This window comes from Sceloporus undulatus, chromosome 1 (genome assembly GCF_019175285.1).
Source record: "Sceloporus undulatus isolate JIND9_A2432 ecotype Alabama chromosome 1, SceUnd_v1.1, whole genome shotgun sequence".
Taxonomy (NCBI): domain Eukaryota; kingdom Metazoa; phylum Chordata; class Lepidosauria; order Squamata; family Phrynosomatidae; genus Sceloporus; species Sceloporus undulatus.
This window is the reverse complement of record NC_056522.1, coordinates 208,968,909-208,990,838: the sequence shown is the minus strand read 5'-3', so window position 1 is coordinate 208,990,838 and position 21,930 is coordinate 208,968,909. Positions and strand designations below refer to the sequence as shown.

The 21,930-nt window shown below is 42.4% G+C and overlaps 1 protein-coding gene across 1 annotated transcript in view; it reads left to right on the top strand.

Moving 5' to 3' along the window:
- MYO3B (myosin IIIB) overlaps positions 1–21,930 on the top strand; it is a 392,885-nt gene that overhangs the window by 362,681 nt on the left and 8,274 nt on the right. Inside the window, exons 34-36 of the mRNA XM_042446679.1 lie at positions 1,766–1,872; positions 2,281–2,327; positions 5,279–5,439. Of these exons, the coding sequence (XP_042302613.1) occupies positions 1,766–1,872; positions 2,281–2,327; positions 5,279–5,405 (281 nt within the window). The 3' untranslated portion in view covers positions 5,406–5,439. The remainder of the gene's footprint in view (positions 1–1,765; positions 1,873–2,280; positions 2,328–5,278; positions 5,440–21,930) is intronic.

The following is a 21,930-nucleotide window of genomic DNA, read 5'->3' as shown; positions in this document are numbered from 1 at the left end:
TCGATTCCCACTCAGTCATGGAAACACACTGAGTGACCTTGGGCAAATTGCATGCTCTCAGTTTCAGGAGAAAGCAATGGCAAACTTCCTCTGAACAAAACTTGCCACAAAAAGCCCATGATAGATTTGCCTTAGAGCAGTGATGATGAACCTTTTCAAGGCCGAGTGCCCAAACTGCAATCCAAAACCCACTTATTTATTGCAAAGTGCCATGTCCCTCTGGCTTTCTAGTAACAAACTCTGGCAGACTCTGTGCTGGGACGATGGCACACATGCCAACAGAGAGGGCTCTGAGTGCCACCTCTGGCACACGTGCCATAGGTTCGCCATCACTGCAGGGTTGCCATAAGTTGGAAACAAGTTAAAGGCTCACAACAACAACCACAAAGTCTTCCACTCCCCTAATTTACCATTATTCTGCTCCAAGTGTTACCTTTTTATAGATTTTTTTAAAAAATGCAACAATAAAACAAATTGATTGACAAAATGTAGTTATTCCTTTGGCTGGTAGCTCAAGGTGTGCATAGTGTGACTCTTCAAGTGAACCAACATCAGGTTGTAAGAATAGCAAGTCTCTGAGGTTTCTCACAGATGTTTTTCCAGGATGAGCTTATTTGGAGGTTCTAGCAGAAGAGTGCAGCTATCATATACCCTTGACCAAAGAACGGTACACTCCTTCCATCTGGGATGGGCATCCTCTTCCACCGAGCTCACAGCTTCAGGAGAGATACACATGAAGCGGTGAGGGAGGAAGGGGACACCCGCCTAGCCAACCAGATCAGCCGAATCAACCCTAGCGATCAATGGGGTGACAGATGAATACATTTGTGAGTGCAGGAAAAAAACAGTCCTAGAAAGTTGGAGGCTTGATGCATCTTTGTATGTTTTATACTGGGTGGTAGCAATAATGACAGTTACTTTTTCACAAACTAGCAATAACATTTCTATGTATTCAAGGATGTGTGCACGCAAAAATTATATAGATCTGGGGTGGGGAATTTCAAGCAATTGACCGAAATCCAGTACTTTATCAGTCCCAGTTTGTTTGTCTGGGATTCCCTATGATGCTTTCATTCAGTGATTGTTCAGCTTTTATACAGATTTTCCCCATTCTAAAAGTTTGAAAGCCTGTCCTAAGGTATTCCATTACTAGCAAGAAGAACACTGAGCTAAAATATAATTACTGTATATGCTTTCAAATTGTTTCCCTCCTATGGCAACCATGAGGCTATTGCAGGATTTTCTTGGCAAGATTTGTTCATAGGGGACTTGCCTGTGCCTTCTTCTGAGGCTGAGAGGGTGTGAGCAAGGTCATCCAGTGGGTTCCTATGGTGGAGTTGAAATTCAAACCCTGGTCTCCAGAGTCCTAATCCAACACTCAAACCACTACACCATGACGGCTTTATCAAAGTAAAATATGCTGTCTCTTCCCCAACCCCATCCCCCACTTTTATCCCAGTTCTGCTATTTCAATCCTGCTCACTACAGAAATGCTGCCTCTGAGAAATTCTCTGAAATTTAACTTTATTCCCACCTATGATACAGCTTGACTAGAAAAGGATGTGGGAAATGAGTGCTAACTTTTAACGCAGTTTTATTCCTAGTGTACGACTTTTCTAAGTGCCTGGTGAGAATGGTTCAGGTTAGCTGATAAATCCAGGAATTAGTAGCACAGAAGAGAGAATCCTTTTGATTTTTAAAATATGCTAAGACGTTTACAGCACCTGGCGCGGCTGAGATCTCAAATGGTGTTATCTTCTTGCAGGTTCAGAAAACTGTCTGGAACAGAAGCTGAAAATGCCCCGTCGAAGATGTCAGCAGCCCAAAGTGCTGAATAGCCCCGAGGACAACATGTATTATAACCAGTTAAATGTGAGTTCAAAGTGGCAATAAAGCTGTTTTACTGGCTTTGTTTCCAGTTAATAATTTTGTTATTAATACCTGTTCCAAACCCCCCCCCCCCCCCCCCCCCCCCCTTTCCCCCCCCCCATCCACCCCTCCCCATGTTCTTCAGCTCTCGTCTTGAACATGTGCTTATGCTCTTTATCTGTTGCTTTCATGTCAGGATGTCTGCCTTCACGGTGAATAATTGATGTGGTTTATCAAAGACGAGCAAGATGCATGCTTCATCAGGCTCGCTTGAGCCCTTTGATCAAAAAAATTATGCTGTGACTTCTGATATTATCAGCATCTGCTTGCATTCAACACAAAATCACTTTGAATTAAAAATTAACGACTTGCTGCTTTGCTTTGACTGTGTGTTCTTGCCCCTCTCCACAGGGAACTCTAGAATATCAAGGGAGCAAGAGGAAGCCAAGAAAACTTGGGTAAATAGCTATCTTCTTAGTTCTAAGCAACTGTAAACAGAAGAAGTCCTTTGTGATATTACAGAAAACGCGCAAACTTTCTAGAGAGATTTCTCAAAATAAACAGCAAGCCTGTCTCCACATGGGCATTCCACTACAGAAGCAAATGGGAAACCTGCACCCAAATATTGCCTGTATAAGCATGGGTACTGGATTTTGCAAGGGACTGGGGGGAAAGTTTTCTCAGCAGACTTTGGGCAATTTGTTTATTTTCTCTGTTTTTACAATATATTTGATATAAGCATTGAACAGTGTGCGATAGTGGTTTGAGTGTTGGACTACGATGCTGAGCACCAGGGTTTGATTCCCAGTTCAGTCATCAATCCTACTGGGTGACTTTAGGCAAGTCACATACTCTCAACCTCAGGAGAAGGCAGTGGCAAACCTCTGAACAAATCTTGCCAATAAAATCCCATGATAGGTTCGGCTTAGGGTTGCCATAAGTCGGAAATGACTTGAAGGCACACAAGAACTACAACACAACTGAGAATTTGGTGGAGACAAATACCATCTCTGAGTACAACATGAGAAACAGGAATTTGAATATCCTTCTCATCCATAGCCTGAACCAGCTGAAGTGATATGAAAGATAAGGAAGAAAGTCATCTTTCATGCCAATTCATTCTTTGCTATGGACTGCTTTCTATGTATTCCCTTCCCCACACACAGGATTTTTGAGAGAGAGAGGGGGGGGGGGGAGGAGGTGTTTCCCTTGAAGGAAAAATTGCCATGGGCTGCTATAGCGCTATCTTTTATGAAGTGTGGCTTGCTTGTTTTCCAGCAAATCACTAGATCAGACTAGAAAGCAAGTTAAAAGGTGCTGTTGTTGACGATGATGTTCACAATGAGCCCTCAAAGCCTAATCCAAATAACATACTTCCAGTGTTTTTGAAGTATGGTTCAAGCTTATTCTATGTAAGTGGCTAATGTTGGGTAGGGGGAACCTGGACATTTCTTTATGATTTCTTTATTGGTTTACAGTGTGTGGGATTATGTGTGTGTGTGTGTTTTCAACAATGTTTAAAAAGAAGCGAAGGCATTTTCTTCCTATCTAGAAAACAGAAAAATGGTTCTATACAACCATTGTTACCTCCATGTACTATATCAAAATAGTTCATGATGTTGCAACAGAAATGTTAAATAGGATGTCTTGTGTGAGTGGAAGCTAATTTTACTTACACAAGGGCAAAATATCTCCAATCTCTATTAATTCTGACACCCGCAATTTTTCCTGGCCCCTTCCCCAGTAGCATCCAGTTCCATAGGGTCTCTGAACAGCCTGGGAAAGCATAACCAGCTGCACGCACACACACACAGGAAGCAAGAAACATTCACTGCATGAACCAAACTCCCTTTGCAGTTTTCTAGGCCCTGTCCATAAAAGTTTAAAAGTAGTATTTGGATCTGTGCTTAAGGCTTTAGCTTAACTACTTACCACTATGTTCTATCAGTTACAAATACTGTAGAATGTTTCAACTATGTCAGGTCTTAATGTACTTCTAGAGGTTATTCAGATTTCATTTTTCTGACCACTCTCTGAGTGGCTGAACATTTACAGTAGAGGTGGCCAAACGTGGCCTTCCAAATGCTTTTGAACTGTAACCTCCAGCATCCCTCACCACTGGCTATGCTGGCTTGGGATGTTCTGGAAGAGCATGGTTGCCCACACTTAACTTAAAAGAAAAGAGATTAGGAAAGAGAGGAAGAAATCCAGGGCTGTTTTGACTGCATGGTGAATGGCTTATAGGAATTGTGTGTCAGAAGCACAGGTTATGATTGTGTTCATGATATAAACACTATCTAACATTTTAAAAATAGACTTTCAGTTAATGATTCAGTTAATGAATCATTAACTGAAGGCACCCTGCAACCCACTGAGTGACTTGGGGAAGTCACACTTTCTCAGCTTCTGTGGACTTCTCTGAACAAATCTTGCCAAGAAAACCCTGTGATAGGTTCACCATAAATCAGAAACTACTTGACGGCACACAACAACAATCCATGCTAGCAGAGTAGGAAAATAACTCCTGAAACAGGAAGTAATATGTCATGTTCTCAGGATTTTGAGCTGCAATTGCTCTTTTTGGCTTAGTGATAGCACTTATTCCCTTTGCTTGTCAGACTAATCCATGGCTTCAAAGTAGGGGTTCCCTTAGTTCAATTTATGCCCTGTATAGAACTAGGGAAAGTTACTTTTTGAAACTCAGACTAGTTTGCCTTTGGTCATGTTGACTGGGGGAAACTGGGGACGGTAATCCAAAAAATAACTTCCCAAAGTTTCTGGGCCTGTGAATGATCAGACTTCAGTTGAGATAACCCATCTCCTGACACCTTGAGCCCGTTCTCACTTACTGGAAAATCCATTTCTTGAACCGATTCTTGAAACCGGTTGTGAAAAAACGTAGTTCCCACTATGTTTGCTCTGGTTTCGGGAATCAGCTCAGGAATCGGCAAGTGGCGGGGGCAGCTTGATTGCCCAGCTCGTCTCTGGCCTCTCCTGCCCCTAAAATCCCCGTCCCATCCTCCTTACTGGCTTCTTTGGCCACTGACCAGTTTCCTTGTGACATTTTTTTAAATTTCACATGGCCAGGGAGGCCGGAAGGAGGTCACAGAGAAGCCAGGGGAAAGCCGGAAAAGAGGTCGCAAGGCTTCCAGCTTCTCTGCGACCTCCTTCCGGCCTCCCTGGCCACAGGAAAATTTTAAAAAGGTGCAGGAAAGCTGGTCAGCAGCCAAAGAAGCCAGTAAGGAGGCTGGGGCCTGGAGAGGCAGGGGCATGCCAGCTGCCCCTCCGAGCTGGGCTGCCAGTTGGAACCAGGGCAGATTCGAATCTGATTCGAATCCGCTGGTTCCCACTTGGGCTGAAAAAAAGGTGAATAGCCATTCAGTGACTTGTTTTTCCTTTTCCACCTTAGGCAAATAAAAGTGCTTGATTGGGAGGACGAGTATTACAAAGCATTATCAGGTGCAGATTCCATCTCTGAGGAAGATAGTGCATTCCCAGTTCTTCCTTCCTCCAGAGGAGTGTCCTTTCAGAGCTGAGCTTTTACCACTTACCTCCTTTGGTGCAATACTGGTAAGAAATCTTAACACATGTTTTATATTTCTGGTTCATGTATATGTGTGTATGTGTGTGCCCATCTGTACACTAACACTGACTCAGATGTGTGCCCCCCCACCCCGTTAAGCAGGTATGTATATACATTACATTACATTTATGTACCTAGCAGAGACATATCCAGCCACTGCTGGTGTCTGCTATATTACTCTGGCAGAGTGTCAGGAAGAGGACAAACAAACTTAATCTGCCTAAAATATTTGGAACCCTCGATCTCAAACTTGCAATTTTAGGATAACATCTATCTCCTGATTACAGTCCAGTGCAAGTTCTGGTAGTAATCTTAATTCTAAAAACTTTTGCTTCATAATCAAAATATGACACAGCATTGTGAAGGGTGGGATACAGCATTGCAAGGGCCCTGAAAAGTTGAATTGATTTACAAAGCTAACAAGAATTAGCACACTGAGGAAAAAGAAATATAATAACCCTTGAATATGCTGAATTTGTGATTTTTTGCTTTATCTTGCAAAAGAGGTTTTTTTATGATAGAACATGTTGCTCTTTTTTCCCCAGAGGAAAAAAGGGGGAGGGGACCCACACATCAAAAGCCTAAATTGTAAAATAGTTACTAGAGTATTACTAAATCACTTAACTTAGCATTTTATAATGTCCTTCTGACTAATGTTGGAAATAATAAGAGCAAGGCCAGTATTGTGGATAACCTGTGGGGGGAAGGGACACCCTGTAGTGTTCTGTATGCCATTCGGTATACCATTCATATAAAAAGAACCCTGTTGGATCAGACCAAAGGCCTGAAACAGCACCCTGTTTCCCTCACTGGACAACCAGATGACCCAATGGGAATTACATAAGCAGAACATGAGGGTAATAGCCCTATCCTGCTGCTACTTGCCCAGTGACTGCTTTCCAGAGACTTATTGCCTCTAATTCTATAGGTAATCAATAGCAATTGTGACTAGTAGCCATTGATATTAATTTGCTCAAACCTCTTTTTAAAACCATGCCACTCAATGGCTAAAGGGTGTTAAGAAATTTCATGATTTAACTATGTGTTATAATGTGAAGCTGTACTTCGTGACACTCTTAACCAGTTTCCTCACACCGTACAAAATGTATACCTTTCTGTCATGTCCCCACTTGAAGAAGTGTGTTGCCCTTATGTAGCTCACTTAAGTCAGTGGTTCCCAACTTTTGGTCTCCAATTGTCGTTGAACTATACTGTACTCCAACAACAATTGGAGCAATAGTTGGAGTCCAGCAACTTCTGTGGAACCAAGGTTGAGAACCATTGAGTCTAGTTCAATTTATGAAAATCATAATAGACACCACAAAGTCTACAGGTACTGTATGGTTACCTGTCCCTATTCATTCAGCATTCATGGACTACTCTGTAGACTGTGACTCCCAGGACCCCACAGTTAGCATGGTCATTGGTTGAGGGTTTATGGGAATTGTACTGTACTTTTGTTAAAAAAGTAATTTTTTCCAGCTCTAACAGCAATGTGTTGTTGTTGGGAAAATCCACACCTTTCCACTTCCCAGCTAATGTAAGGGCTGCAGCTAAGCTCAGAGGGAACAAAAAAGCTGGGTGAGTAGCAGATGGTATCTTTGTCCCTGCCAATCAAAAGGTCCTGAGGCTTCACCCTATGAAAATCCTGGCTCCTTTACACCATGAGTGATTTGTTTCTCTTAAAAGGCTCTTTTCTATTCCAGGATGTTATCCTAATAACTTGGAAACACAGTTAAGGGTAGATGTGTTGGCCATGCTGCAAAATACAACAAAATTCACAAAACAGTGATACCTTTATGGGCCAGCTAAAAAGCACAAAATACAACATTCAAGCTTTTGAAGCTTCACTGGCTCTTCATCAGGCAAAGTTGTTTAAAATCATACAGGAGAAGAAAAGTAATGATGTTAGAGTCACAACCCTGTGATGATGTTTTGTCAGTTAAGATAGCAGAGGGATATCAGTGCAAGCAGAGGCCACTTGTTGTCTTTGTGCTTTTTAGTTGGACTAGTATAGGTATCACTGTTTTGTACATTTTGGATTTTGTGTGTCCTAATAGCCTGGTTGTACAATGTTTACCAAAATGTAAGTCTTACTCAGTTCTCAGCTGCAATACTTGGGAATGCTGCCTAAAGATCTTTTCATGTAAATCATTTGATGATTTGATGACTCATCACTGAGCATGTGAACTGGCTCTCCCAAAAGCTTTCTGTTTGATGGATTGTAAAGTGAGATCAAAATTCTTTGGGGGCTGGGGGTTGTCTGAACTTTATTGGTTTATTCACACATCAGCCAATTTTTTGGTGGTTCACTTGTCAAGTGATAGATATGCAAGCATGACATTGGCCTTAGAGAAACAGCTAACTATGCTGTGCCTGCTCTAATGGAGGCATAAAGCACAATTTTAGAGGAAGAAAGATATTGCTCATAATGCAAAACAGAGGTGTATCTGTGTTTAATCCATTTCATTTAGGGATGGACAAACTGTTGAAACTGGAGGAGGGCATTTGGTAGAAACTGTTGTGATCTGTATGGTGGAGGTGGGTGCAATTGTGAGCAGTCTAGAAAAGTAGTGAAATTTTGTTCTAAATCCACGCATTTTTATGCTTCACTGAATGGTATGTGAGAAAACCAGTGATCATGGCATTCCATACAGAATTGTAGAATTGGAGGAGAACACAAAGACCATCCAATCCAACCCCCTGCCATACAGGAGTTAGCTAGAGTTAGTCAATGCTAATATGGTTAAAGATTGAAAGTTGCTACTGTCCATGCCTGCCATAAAATTAAGTGAAGATTTATACGAGCGCATGCAAAAGCCAGCTGGCAGACAGCATGTTCCCCTACCCCACAAGCCCCTTCCAGGTTGCCAAATTCCAGACCCTCAAATCCAGGCATCTAATTTGCATATTATGCAAATAATTATAATTGTCATTACCACAACTGCACACATAGACATGCTCCAGAGAGGGAAGGGAAATGGGGAGGAAAATCTTCTTTGCCCCAGAAGCTGTTTCAGAGGAAGAAAGGCAGAGGTCCCTTTGCAAACTCCCATAAAACCACACACAAACACACACACACTAGAGAAAAAGAAGAGGTGGCTGGTCCATAAACTTGCCTGATTCCAGTGAGGGCTGAAACTCCCAGATGCCCTCCCTTTCCAAGACATATCCTCCATTTCTCCCTCCTATACAGGAGGAATTCCAAAACGTCCTCTCTCTTGCTCTCCCACCAGCTGTTTCTTGCTTCAGGAAGAGGAGAGCAGCCACCCAAGGGAAAGAGGGGTTTGTGTGTATATCTATCCCTTTAAAAACAAGGCTGTCTCCCTCTCCTTGGCACAGCAAGGAACCCTGGGGAATCTGGGAACAGGGAGAATCCGGGACATGGTTTTCAGACGGCTGCTATTACATGAAGAGAGTAAATTCGTGAATGAACTGGACATGCAAACACGGTATTTTTGCAAAAATGGTTATTCCCACATTCACCTCACTTTCTGTCTGGATTCTGACCCGTTTGTGCATAGCATCATCTGAAAAGCAATTGTGAAATTGTCCTTAATACCCTGGATGACCCTGCATTGTGACCAGTTTAACCTTCCATTTTTCCTTGTGTGAAAAAGTCCTTACACTCTGTTGCATGTACCTTGCACCTTTCCTTTCCCTGCTTTGTTGCACCCCTCTTTCATTACTCCAATGCTCCATTCCTTTTTGTACAGTTGCCACAAGGAACTGAAAAGTCAGACTCCAGCTAGACTGTCTCCACAAAGGTTATACACTTTCCTCTAGAGTACTAACTTTGACCCAGGGAATTGGACAGTGGAATTGAGAAATCATGTTTACAGTTATGACTCGGTTGTAATACTCTTGCAAATGCCAATCTTAGATGTCAGACTTCACTCATTTAGGCTGGGGTAGGTTTGTTTCTCACAAAACAATTGAAAAGAAAAATGACTGCAAAAAAAAAAGTTTAACTCCTGTCACCAAAAGGTAACCTACATGTACAGTTGCCAGATTAGGTCCAGGTCAGCACTTCTGTAACTTTAATCTGTGACAGATCCTGGAACAAGACAAGATACCATAATGCTCCATCAATAAGGATGAAGCTACCTGTCCTCCCTCCTCTTCCAAATTCCAATTTTCAGGGACAGCTGTTCTCTCTCAACAGGCTATATTGCCGTGCCAGTGGAGAGCAGAAGAGCAGGTAAGGAGTAATGCCCAGATCTGTTCTTGTCTCCAAGAACAGGGCACTCCTGGACACTCCTCTGTGCCCTCTCCACCTACCTCAACTGGTATGGCAATAGCTGTGTTGGGAAGATATGAAAATTGGTGTTTTGAAGGTAAAGGAGGTGTCTTCATTCCACTTGACAGAGCTTTGTAGTAACCTCATTCTGCTGTAAAATCAGTTCAGGACTGAAATTACAGAAGCTCTATCCAAGCTCTGGCAATCCTGTCAAAAGGTAACAAGCTACCTGACTCCATCTGATGGACAGGGTAGCCATGTGAAATATGAGAGGATGCAGCCTGGAAGGAGTTCAGATTTTGCCCTGAAGGTCTTCCTTTGAGTCATGGGCTGGAACTTCCCTATCATTGACATAAACTCATTTAGCAGCACTTTGAATGATACTTTGACCAGGGACATAGCCGAGGGGGGGGGGAGTTCTTGGGGTCTGGACCCCCCCTTCCATTAGAAAAATGAATGGTGTGTGCTGCTGCGCCGCCACACCCAAGCCCCATTATAATGGTGGCACTTAGTCTGGACCCCCCCCCTTCCTAAAATCCTAGCTACGTCCCTGCTTTGACACATTCACTTCACTTAGTATGTTGGAAGAACATACTAAGAAACAGGCATCACAGGATATAGAGCAATTCATCTAGACCAGGCATGGCAAATGTATGGCCCTTCAGATGTTGTTGGCTTGCTACTCTTGGTATTCCTCACCATTGATAATGCTGACTATAGAGCTGCTGGGAGTTGGAGTCCAACAATATCTGAAGAACGACATGATTCCCAGCCCTGATTTAATGCCTACTAACTAGTGGCTATCAAATGTGGACTAGAAGAAACATCTTTTTGCTCAAAGTGAAATGTTATTCACCAGGCTCATTGTGAGAGCACTTTTTAATCCAAAAAGGCATCGATCTAATGTGTTTGCAACATTTGCAATTAGTTTTCCTTAATGAGTGCAAGGAAAACACAGTACAGTATAAATATCCTCAGAGCTGCTGAATCAGAAGCATGACTTTGGTTAGAGTCAAATTAATCCCCAAGATCTGGTATAGGAAGCTAACCCTTATTAAAATAACATTAGGTGTTGTTGTTTTTATTGATCTGATTCTTGGGCTTAATGATTAGAACATTCTGATGTTTTAATAATAACCTTACACATTTTCTCTTATTTTACTTGGTTGAGGTATCTAAAGGTGTGGTTGAAGCTAACTTGCCACAAACATTTTGCAGAAGCCTTATGAGGCTGGAAGGCAGAGTAAAGATTCTGTTGTGCTGCATGTTAAAGGGAGTGGGGCTTCCCAGAATCCCACCCTACCAGATAAAAGGAAGGCTGGAGTGTGAACATCAAAGGATTGTTAATGACAAGAGATACCACTAAGGGTTAGCATCCCTTTTGTTTCAGGACTCTCGCACCTGCAGTGCATTGCAGACACTGTCTTTGTTGGTCCATCTGAATTACCTCTATTAACATTTACAGAAAAAGTCCTTGGCAAAACCCCTGATATTGCTCCTGGCCCTCTTTGCCTCTCTTTTAAAGGAAAAGTCAGATATTAGTTCTCTGTGGGTTTCCTTTATTATACAGTATTTGCAGCAAAAGGGAACTCCAAAAGCCAGGATTCTGTTGATTGCAAATGAGCTGGGCTGAAAGGGAGAGGAGAGCTTTTGTTCCTGGAGAGAGGGGGGGGGAGAGTGATATCTTTAACTCCACAAGAAAGTGCACATAAGAGGCTCACACATTAGCAAGAGCAAAACCAGAGCGTGAAATTCAGATTAGGCCACCACAGGCTGTCAGAAAAAGCAGTGGGGGGGGGGGGGGTTTGAGGCGGGAGAAGTATTGGGAAAACTTGGCATGGCTGAAGGTGTAACCTGTTTCATTTGGCCCCTGAAAAACAGTTTAACAGATGGTGGAACCAGCTGTCTTTTTCAGCCATTTAATAAACTCTTTGGTGGTAGCAGTTTGGGAAGGAAGTGACTGAATGTTTTTAGGCTGGAGGGGGAAAGAGAGAGAAAAAACAAGAAATCTGTCCCAGTTATGTTTGCCAAGCAGCAGAGTTGGAGACCTTTCATTTTTAAAAAAAAATGCAAAGGAGAAAAAATCTAATTGAGGTTATTTTGCCCTGATGATCTGGGTTTTATCTCTCCAAATGCCTATTTTCCGATGACAAATAAATACCAAGCATGCCAGCATATGGAAACGCTTAATACCTTGTTATCTTTCTCTGTCATTTCAGTTCTAGCCTTTGCAAAGGAGGCCCCTAATTAGAAATCTTAAATGAGCTGTAGAAGGAGAAATTGACTTGGGTTTCAAAGGTATGAGCCTATGACAAAATAATAGACAAAATGACCTATTTTTATCCTTGGGAAAGCCATGCTTTAAGGTGCAAGAGACCAACCAAGATAAATAGATCACTCAATGAGCTTGTAAAACCTGATGGTATAAAATGCCACTCGAGTAACATTTCTGAGCACATCTACACTAAGGAGAGTTTTGCTACCAGCCTTTGTAACCTGTGACCTCTTCACATCTGATAACACAAGATTTTTGTTTGTGCTATCAGATGTTCTTTGCTTTTTCTTCAGTGGGGTTTCATTATTTAAAAATTAATATTCTCAATGCAACAGTTAAGTGGCAAGTCCCAATTATGTGAGGGATGTTTCATTTAAAAAACCATGTCTGGTGTCTTTGAAGGGAACTGTTCTTTTGGCGCATTTACATGCTCCCCAGCTGAGCGGCCACCCCTTTCATTTGACAAGAGCTTTGTTCTGTCTACAGGCCTATTATAAAGCCTAGATTGTTTGCCCTTAATAAACTGCAACAATTGGAAGGCAAATAAACTCCTTTTCAAGTTAGGAGTGCAATACAATGCACACACTCCCCCGCCCCCGAAACATACACCTCAGTTTGTTGAGAGACTCAACACTGAACAGTGATGACAGAAACAAATCTTGCAAGTTTCTTTTCCATATCGCTGTCATGCCCAGCCTGGAAGATGGCTTGGAGGACTCAGAGGATGAGCTAGAACCTCTGGGATCTGAACCTATAACGGAGGAGCCAGAGCCCCAGGGGCTTGAACCTGTAATGGAGGAGCCAGAGGCTGGCCCTAGTTCTGCTGGAGCAGAGTCTATGGCCCCTCCAGAGGTTCAGCAGTCAAGTTTGCCTGGTGCCGAGGCTGTGGACATGGAGGAGGATCTGGGCAGTGTGCCTACCTTCAATGAGCGTCGAGCAGAAAGAGAAGGCCTTCGAAGATCTCGGAGGCTTTATCAGAAGCGTCTTCGTAATCAGGCACAGCTGAAGGCCAGCTCCTTGCCTTCTTAAGCACCTGGAGCATGTGTGGTTCTTTGCCAGTGGATATCTGACTCTTTTAGGGGAAAGACTCTGTCTCTGGCTCCTTGGCTCCTTGTCTTGACTACCCGGAAACTTGACCTTGGACTGCTTTATCTACCTGCCTATCTGTTACCCTGAACCTCGGACCGTCTGACAATTCTTCTGGTAAACCCTTTTGGTAAAGCTACTGCATCTCTCCAGGACTGTGTAGCTTACACTGACTTTGCTGTGCTGGGAGAGGGTTGTTTGTTTGAGAACTAGCTGCCTTATCAGCCTTTTGGCTGCTTTCCCGGACAATCGCTAACGTTACAGTGCGAGTCAGTGTGGTGTGTGGTTTGAGCATTGTACTATGACTCTGCAGACAAGGGTTGGGCATCCCTGCTCAGCCAGGGAAAACCTTGGGGTGACCTTGGACAAGTCACACTCTCTCAGCTTCAGTGGAAAGCAAAGGCAAACCCCCTCTGAAGAAACCTTGCCAAGAAAAACCAATGACAGGTTTGCCTTAGTGTCACCATGTCAGAAACAACATAGTTATAATCTAGGAAAGAACCATATTCATTTTTTTTCTTCCAGTAATTCCTATGAAAGAAATACCAAAGACAATGATTTATGCAATGGACTACATCATGGATAACCACATAGTATTGTAGTTTTTGAGCAAAGCACATAAATCCGTTTACTGGAGTGATTCACTAGATCATTTCACTGCAGATTAATACTGAGGGCTGTAAATTAAATGGGGCTGTTACTTCATCGGGAAGGCTGGTCTCATCTGTATGGTCATCACTCTGTAGCTTCTTCTTTTGCACATACTTTTCTCATCAAATCTTTGCTTTTTCTATATTGTTTATGCAAGACAAAGTGGTTGTATTGAATTATCACCTACATTATACTGAAATCCTAGAGACACAAAATAAATAACTTGAAGGAGACTGAGCACATTATGCAGTTAGGGTTGCCACTTTAGGATTGCCTTGAACTTTCTGAGCCAAAACCTGAAACCTGGCGATGCCACCTGGTGATGTTATTAAGCATTATTATCACACTATGCTCTTAAACAGGTACTATTCCAGTGTGACTCCTCTAGCTGCCTCCTGTTGCATGCTGGGATTGGCAGTTTTAAGGAGGGGTATTTAGAATTCTCAGGCAGAGCTTGCTCCCTCCTCAATGTGACATCCTTTCAAATATTTAAACAGGGCTATCATATCACCTCTTAACCTTCTTTTCTCCAGGCTAAACATCCCCAGCTCCCTGAGTCGTTCCTCATAGGGCAAGGTTTCCAGACCTTTCACCATTTTAGTCGCCCTCCTTTGGACACGCTCCAGTTTCTCAATGTCCTTTTTGAATTGTGGTGCCCAGAACTGGACACAATATTCCAGGTGGGGCCTGACCAGAGCAGAATACAGTGGCACTATTACTTCTCTTGATCTAGACACTATACTTTTATTGATGCAGCCTAGAATTGCATTGGCCTTTTTAGCTGCCGCATCACAGTGTTGACTCATGTTCAACTTATGGTCTACTTGGACTCCTAGATCTCTTTCACACGTAGTTTCATTCAGCCAGGTGTCTCCCATCCTATATCTGTGCATTTCATTTTTCTGCCCTAAGTGCAGTACCTTACATTTCTCTGTGTTGAATTTCATTTTGTTAGCTCTGGCCCAGCTTTCTAGTCTATTCAGATCATTTTGAATGTTGGGCCTGTCCTCTGGAGTATTAACTATTCCTCCTAATTTGGTGCCATCTGCAAATTTGATAAGTGTGCTCCCAATTCTGTCATCCAGGTCATTGATAAAGATGTTGAATAACACTGGGCCCAGGACAGAGCCCTGTGGGACCCCACTGGTCACTTCCCTCCAGGAAGAAAAAGAGCCATTGTTGAGCACCCTTTGGGTTCGGCCAGTCAACCAATTACAGATCCATTTAACAGTTACTTTGTCTAGCCCACATTTTACAAGCTTGTTTGCAAGTATGTCATGGGAAACCTTGTCAAAGGCCTTAGTGAAATCAAGATATACTATATCCACAGCATTCCCTTCATCTACCAAGCTGGTAATTTTATCAAAGAAAGAGATTAGATTTGTCTGGCATGACTTGTTTCTCTGAAACCCATGTTGACTTTTTGTGATTATGGCATTGCCTTCTAGATGTTCACAGACTCTTTGTTTAATGATCTGCTCCAGAATCTTTCCTAGTACTGATGTCAGACTAACTGGACGATAATTGTTTGGATCCTCTTTTTTCCCCTTTTTGAAGATGGGGACAACGTTTGCCCTCCGCCAGTCTGCTGGGATCTTTCCTGTTTTCCAGGAGTTTTCAAAGATAATTGCCAATGGCTCCGATATTACATTTGCCAGTTCTTTTAATACTCTTGGATGTAGTTCATCTGGTCCTGGAGACTTATATTCATTTAGATTAACAAGGTATTCCTCTACTATCTCTTTACTTATTCTGTGCTGAAATTCCCCTATTCTGTCCTCTGCTCCATTATCCTCAGGTTGAGCACCCTTTTCTTTTTTTGAGAAGACTGAGGCAAAGAAGGTGTTGAGTAATTCTGCCTTTTCGCTGTCCCCTGTTAACATTTTGCCATTTTCTCCACGCAGTGGCCCTACCGTTTCCTTCTTCTTCCTTTTGCTGCGGACATATCCAAAAAAGCCCTTTTTATTGTTCTTAACCTCTCTAGCAAGCCTGAGTTCATTCTGTGCTTTAGCTTTTCTGACTTTACCCCTACACATGCCTGCTATTTCTTTGAATTCCTTTTCTGTGATTTCCCCCTTTTTCCATTTCTTATACATGTTCTGTTTCAAACTTAGCTCAGTTGAAAGTTCCTTAGTCATCCATCCTGGTTTCTTGAGACACCTCCCATTTTTCTTTCTCACTGGAACTGTTTGAAATTGTGCCTTCAGTATCTCTCTTTTGAGAAACTCCCATCCGTCCTGAACACCTTTATCTTTTAGTATTTCTGACCATGGAATCGCCCTCAATACTTCTCTAAGTTTACTGAAATCCGCTCTCCTAAAGTCTAGAATGTGTGTCTGACTATGCCTGGTTTCTCCTCTCCATTGTATAACAAACTCCAGGAGAACATGGTCACTTCCACCTAATGATCCCACCACTTGCACCTCATTAACCAAGTCATCCTTGTTGGTTAGGATCAGATCCAAAATAGCTGACCCCCCTTGTTGCCTCTTCCACCTTTTGGACCATGAAATAGTCTTCCAGGCAAGTGAGGAATTTGCTAGGCCTTGAGGATTTTGCTGAGTTTGACTTCCAGCAAATATCAGGATAGTTGAAGTCACCCATCACTACTACATCTCTCCTTTCTGAGTTTGTGGTCATCTGTTCTAAAAAGGCATAATCCAATCCCTCCATCTGACTTGGGAGTCTGTAGTAGACTCCCACCATAACATCCTTGTTGTTTCCCTCCCCTTTGATTCTTATCCAGATGCTCTCCACCTGGCTTCCATGACTGGTGTCCTGGATCTCTTCACTGGTGTAAATATCTCTGACATATAGTGCTATTCCTCCTCCTTTCCTGTTTGGCCTATTTCTCTTAAAAAGGTTATACCCCTCTATTTCCACATTCCAATCATGAGACTCATCCCACCAGGTTTCAGTGATGCCTATTATATCATATTTGCTTTGCTGTACTAGGAGTTCAAGTTCATCTTGCTTATTTCCCATGCTCTGTGCATTAGTGTAGAGGCATCGCAGACCAAGGGTCCCATTTACTTTTTGCTTGTGCAAGTTTATTTGCCTCCCATTGTTGGATCCTGGCACTTTTTTTCTTGTTTCCTCTATGTCTGTTTGACTATTTTCTCCAGCCCTTTAGCCTTCCTTAATATTGTCTCCCTTCCCCACGGAACTCAGTTTAAAGCCCTCCTGATCAAGTTCTTGAGACTGTTGGCAAAAACATTTCTTCCAACTGGTGTGAGATGCAACCCGTCCGTTGCAAGAAGTCCCTCCTCATGGAACCGCAGCCCATGATCGAAGAATCCAAATCCTTCTCGGCGGCACCATCTGCGAAGCCAGTTGTTCACATACGCGATTTTCCTCTCCCTTCCTGGACCATGTCCTTCAACTGGCAGAAGAGACGAGATGACAACCTGTACATCCATTCCTTTCAGCTTCCTACCAAGCGCCTCGTAATCCCTTTTGATGTTCTGCAGGCTGTGTCTTGCAGTATCATTGGTTCCCACATGGATCAAGAGGAAGGGGTATTGGTCAGTAGGCTTGACCAGTCTTGTCAGCCTCTCTGTCACATCACAGATCTTTGCCCCTGGGAGACAACACACCTCTCGAGACATCTTGTCAGGTCTACAAATCACTGCTTCTGTACCCCTCAGCAAGGAGTCCCCCACTACGACCACACGCCTCCTACGAGATTTAGCAGCAGCTGTTCCCTTGGGTGGGACGCTCAGGCTTGCCTGCTCTGTCCCTGAAGTCTGTCCATGTTGCTCTTCTTCATCCTCCTTGATAAGGGAAAGAGCTTTGAATCGATTCTCTAGCTGCAAGGTCCCCGAACAATCCCTTCTTGGCCTACTTCTCTGTGTGACATTCCTCCAGCTATCTTCCTCCTGTGTATGTGAAGTGACCTCCTCGGCTCTAGCATCTTCCTCTGCATGGTATTCGTCCAGGATTGTTAGTTCTGTTCTGTCCAGGAAATCCTCCTGCTCCCTAATATGCTGAAGTGTAGCTACTCTGGACCCCAACTGCTGCACTTTCTCCTCCAAGAGGGCTACCAACTTGCACTTGGGGCATGTGAAGTTCTCCACTTCTTTAGGCAAGAAGACAAACATCCCACAGGTGTTGCAGGTGACTGCCGTGGTTCCATCAGTGTGCATACTGAAAAGTCTTAGGAAATTACTGGAACAGGACTGTGGGCTTCCTCCTGAAAAAAAGAATCCTCCAGAAAACACCAACGCTAAGCCCCTGATGCTTCAAAAATTTGTGGCAGTGAGCTCGATCAATTCTGCCTTTGCTGTAGATTTCCTTGGATTAAAAAAAAATGAAATAAAAATTGAAATAAAATTTCAATAAAATCTCTGGGAGAAGAAATGAAGAGCTAGTCTGCTAGCTCCGCCCCTAGTGACTCACAGGTGTGACTCACTGAAGATGTGACTACAAGCACACTCTTCCTAGAGTTTAAAAAACAATTAAACAGTCACCACTTAAAATGGCTGCCCAGCTACCTCTCTCCTCCTCTTCTGTGTAGCATCTTGCCTGATGACAAAACCAGTGGAGTTTTGAAAGCTTGCAACAAGTATATTGTGCATTTTGGTTGGTCAATAAAGGTATCACTGTTTGGTGGATTTTTGTTTAAATTTGTTAAATGGCCAACACAGCTACCCCTGCGTGTTTTCTGATTTGACAAATTTAAGACTAGCAGATTGTGGGTCTGATCTGGTCCTATAGCATTTAGCTGCTGATTCCTAGCCTAGAGATTTGGATGTTTTAATCTGATAAAGATGACTCACTGTGCAGGTGACATTTGCAAGCCTGTGATTTACAAATTGCTTGACACTTATAAATGAATCACATGCCTTTTCAATTTGTCCTGCTAGGGATACTTTCCGTGTATATGCTGTATACTGATTTGCCACATGCTGTCCCATATTTTTATCACTCTTCTTGTTTCTCAGTAAATAATTCTCATATCTAGCCTAGGCAGTGGTGGTGAGGGATAAGAGAAGCATTCTGCACTGGTGCTCCTTCTGCTTTGTGGTAAACCACACTTCTCCGCTGGAATGAATTATCTTCCTGTGGGATTTACCACACTGCACAAAATGGTTTGTGTTTTATAACAAATTACATTGAAAATGAGACTGGCTTGGATAAAGTCTAAAATATGGTTCTGTGTTGTTGTTTTTTACCAACTAAAGGTAAAAGGTAGAAGTATGACTTAATGTGCCACTGAGATGAAAACTGATATAGCAGCCAGAATATCAGTAATTCATTTTCATCTTTTAACAGGCATAGGTATTTGGATGCAGAACCTGGGGGAAAGTTTACTTTTTTGGACTGTTGCTCCTAAATTTCCCCAGCCACCATATAAATCGGGGTGAGCAAAGTGCAGCCCATAGGCCACATGCCACCCTTGAGAACCCTAAGTGCAGTATTCAGAAGCCTCTCAAAGCCCCAAGAAGCTGGTTTTAGGGTGATTTATTTGCCCCCAAACCATCCCAAATCTTCCAGATCTGCCTAGATAGGCAACAGTTATCTAAAAGGTAGAAGGCCAGACCATAAGCACAGACATCACTTCCCACTGGATGACATCTAGGGAACTGCACCAGAACAGTTAGTATTGAGGCTCTCCATCCGTTAAGGACTGATACAGTGAAGATGTATTAAGGGCTACGTTAAGAGAACCAGCTTGGTGTAATGATTTGAGTGTTGGACTATGACTCTGGAGACCAGGATTCGATTCCCCACCGAGTCATGTAATGCAGTGGGTGACCCTGGGTAAGTCATACTCTCTCGGCCTCAGAGGAATGCAATGAGAAATCTCCTCTGAACAAATCTTGCCAAGAAAACCCCATGACAGCGTCACCTCAGAATTGGCATAAGTTGGAAACAATTTGAAGGCACACAACAACAACAACAACAACACAACAACAAACATTAAGAGATCATATAATGCAACACTTCAGATTACAAATGGAGAGAAGATTCACACTCAGAAAAATCAATTCACATTCGTACCACATGCACATACAAAACAGCAATCAGAAGTGGTGACTGATGGCTTCTCTGTGAATGGAGAAATGAATTGGCTCAAAATTGTAGTCTGGACATTAAAAGGCCTCTCCATAAAGCTAAACAAATGTGGGAATCAGATTCAGCGCCTTGGACAGCTCCCTTAAAGTTCAGAGTAAAACCTAGAGTAAATTTCATATCCCGCTTCAGCTACCAGCTGCCACCTGACTAAGAGTTGTGCAAAACTTGCTGAACTCTCAATTTTTTCTGAAATATCCTGGTATGAGATAAACACCAGGATCTTTTGCATGCATGAACTTGTACAATTGGTCTCAGTTCCCTGAACATTTTAATCAGAGTGATCATGCTATAGTCCAGGCTAGGGAAACTTTGGACCTCTAGATGTTTTGGGATCCAACTCCAACTACAATTCCCCCTGCTGGCTAGGAATTCTGGGATCTGAAGTTCAAAGCACCTGGAGACCAAAATGGTCCCCTATTATAGCTACAATAAAAAATTGGAAATTTTAGCAATTTGTGCTGATTTTATTACTTGTGTTTTCTCATCTTTGCAAAAAAGTGTTTCTACCATACCAAGTTTACATATTATTTTATTTCATTATTGAAATATATTTTATTGTGACCTACCTTGAATATTTCAGTAAATGCAAGGGTGGTATAGAAAAGTGTCCAATCAAATAAAGAATAAATATAGTATAGTGCTCTTCCTGGAAATATGGTGATAGAATGTGAGCTTCTATTAATGTTATATGGATGTGGTTCTCAAAGGCCCTTCTGATTAGCTACATCTAGATTAATTGGTTAGTTCTTATGGTTTAGCTATAAAATTGACTCAATCTTTTGGCTAAATCCAGTTATTAATTTCAACTAGATTATGGATGAATAGGAATTTGTTAATTCAAAGATTATGTCACTCCAATTGATTCAATGGGTCTATTGTAGCTGGAGCTAACAGTTGGATTTAATCATTAGCTGAAATCCTAGACATGCTTGTCTGGGAATAAGATCAACTGAATACAATAGAGTTATTCAGTACTGTCTAGTGGCTGCCATATCAGTTGTGCAGTGAATCAACATTGGGTTTTATTGCCTTTAAAGGAACTATCCAAGGCATTGAACCTATTAGAGGTACACTTCAGTACCCCCAAAAACTCTTTTAAAGTTCTGCCCAATATCCAAAGCACATTCACTGACATGGGCTGGCTTTTTAGTAAGTATACATTGGGTTGCATTATGCTTTGGGGCAGTTAGATACTCTGCTATCAGAAATTAGGCCAATCCTTTCTTTATTCTGAGAATTGATGATCTCTACAATTTCATTTCAAAATGTATCAGATGCAAATTCCTGCTACAATTTTCCATTTGTTTTTTGAAGGTGTGCATTACTGTGTTGTGAATGTTTGATGTGGTAATGAGAATGCTGACTTTAAAGGTAACCACATTCGGGCAGATCGATGCTGCTTTGCTCTCTTTAACTAAGAGCTACTGTGCTTTGAAACAAAATATCTGAGACGCTGACTGAAAAAGAAAAATCCCTGGATTTAACCAAGTTCCAATACTGGCTTTCCCCCTGTAGAGGGATGGCAGAAGGAAGAAATTGCTATAATAAATAAATAAATAAATAAATCGTTTATTTATAGCCCGCCTTTCCTTGAGATCAAGGCGGGTTACAACATCATGGCAACAACAAACAACAAACAAAAACAATACAATATTAAACATTAAAACCAAAGAGTTAAAAACACAGATTAAAAATCGTACAAAAACTAGCCAAAGTGCAGGTGCAAGAGGAGGGGGGGAAGAAGCGTTACAACATCTGGGGGAAAGCTTGTTCGAAGAGAAAGGTTTTGAGTCTCTTCCTAAATTGGTTGAGGGAGGGAATTGAGTGGAGCTCTTCGGGAAGCGAGTTCCATAACTGCGGGGCTGAGGTTGAAAACGCCCTCTGTGCAGTCGTAGAGTGTTTCGAAGGAGGAACCCTCAGAAGTTGCTTCCTGGCTGACCTGAGTGTGCGAGGCGGATTATATGGGGAGAGGCGGTCCTCCAAGTACCCTGGGCCCAAGCCATTTAGGGCTTTATAGGTTATAACCAACACCTTGTATTGCGCCCAGAAGCGAACAGGCAGCCAATGTAGATCTTGCAGAACAGGTGTTATATGGCTGGACCTGGAACATCCAGTGACCAGTCTGGCTGCCATGTTCTGCACTAATTG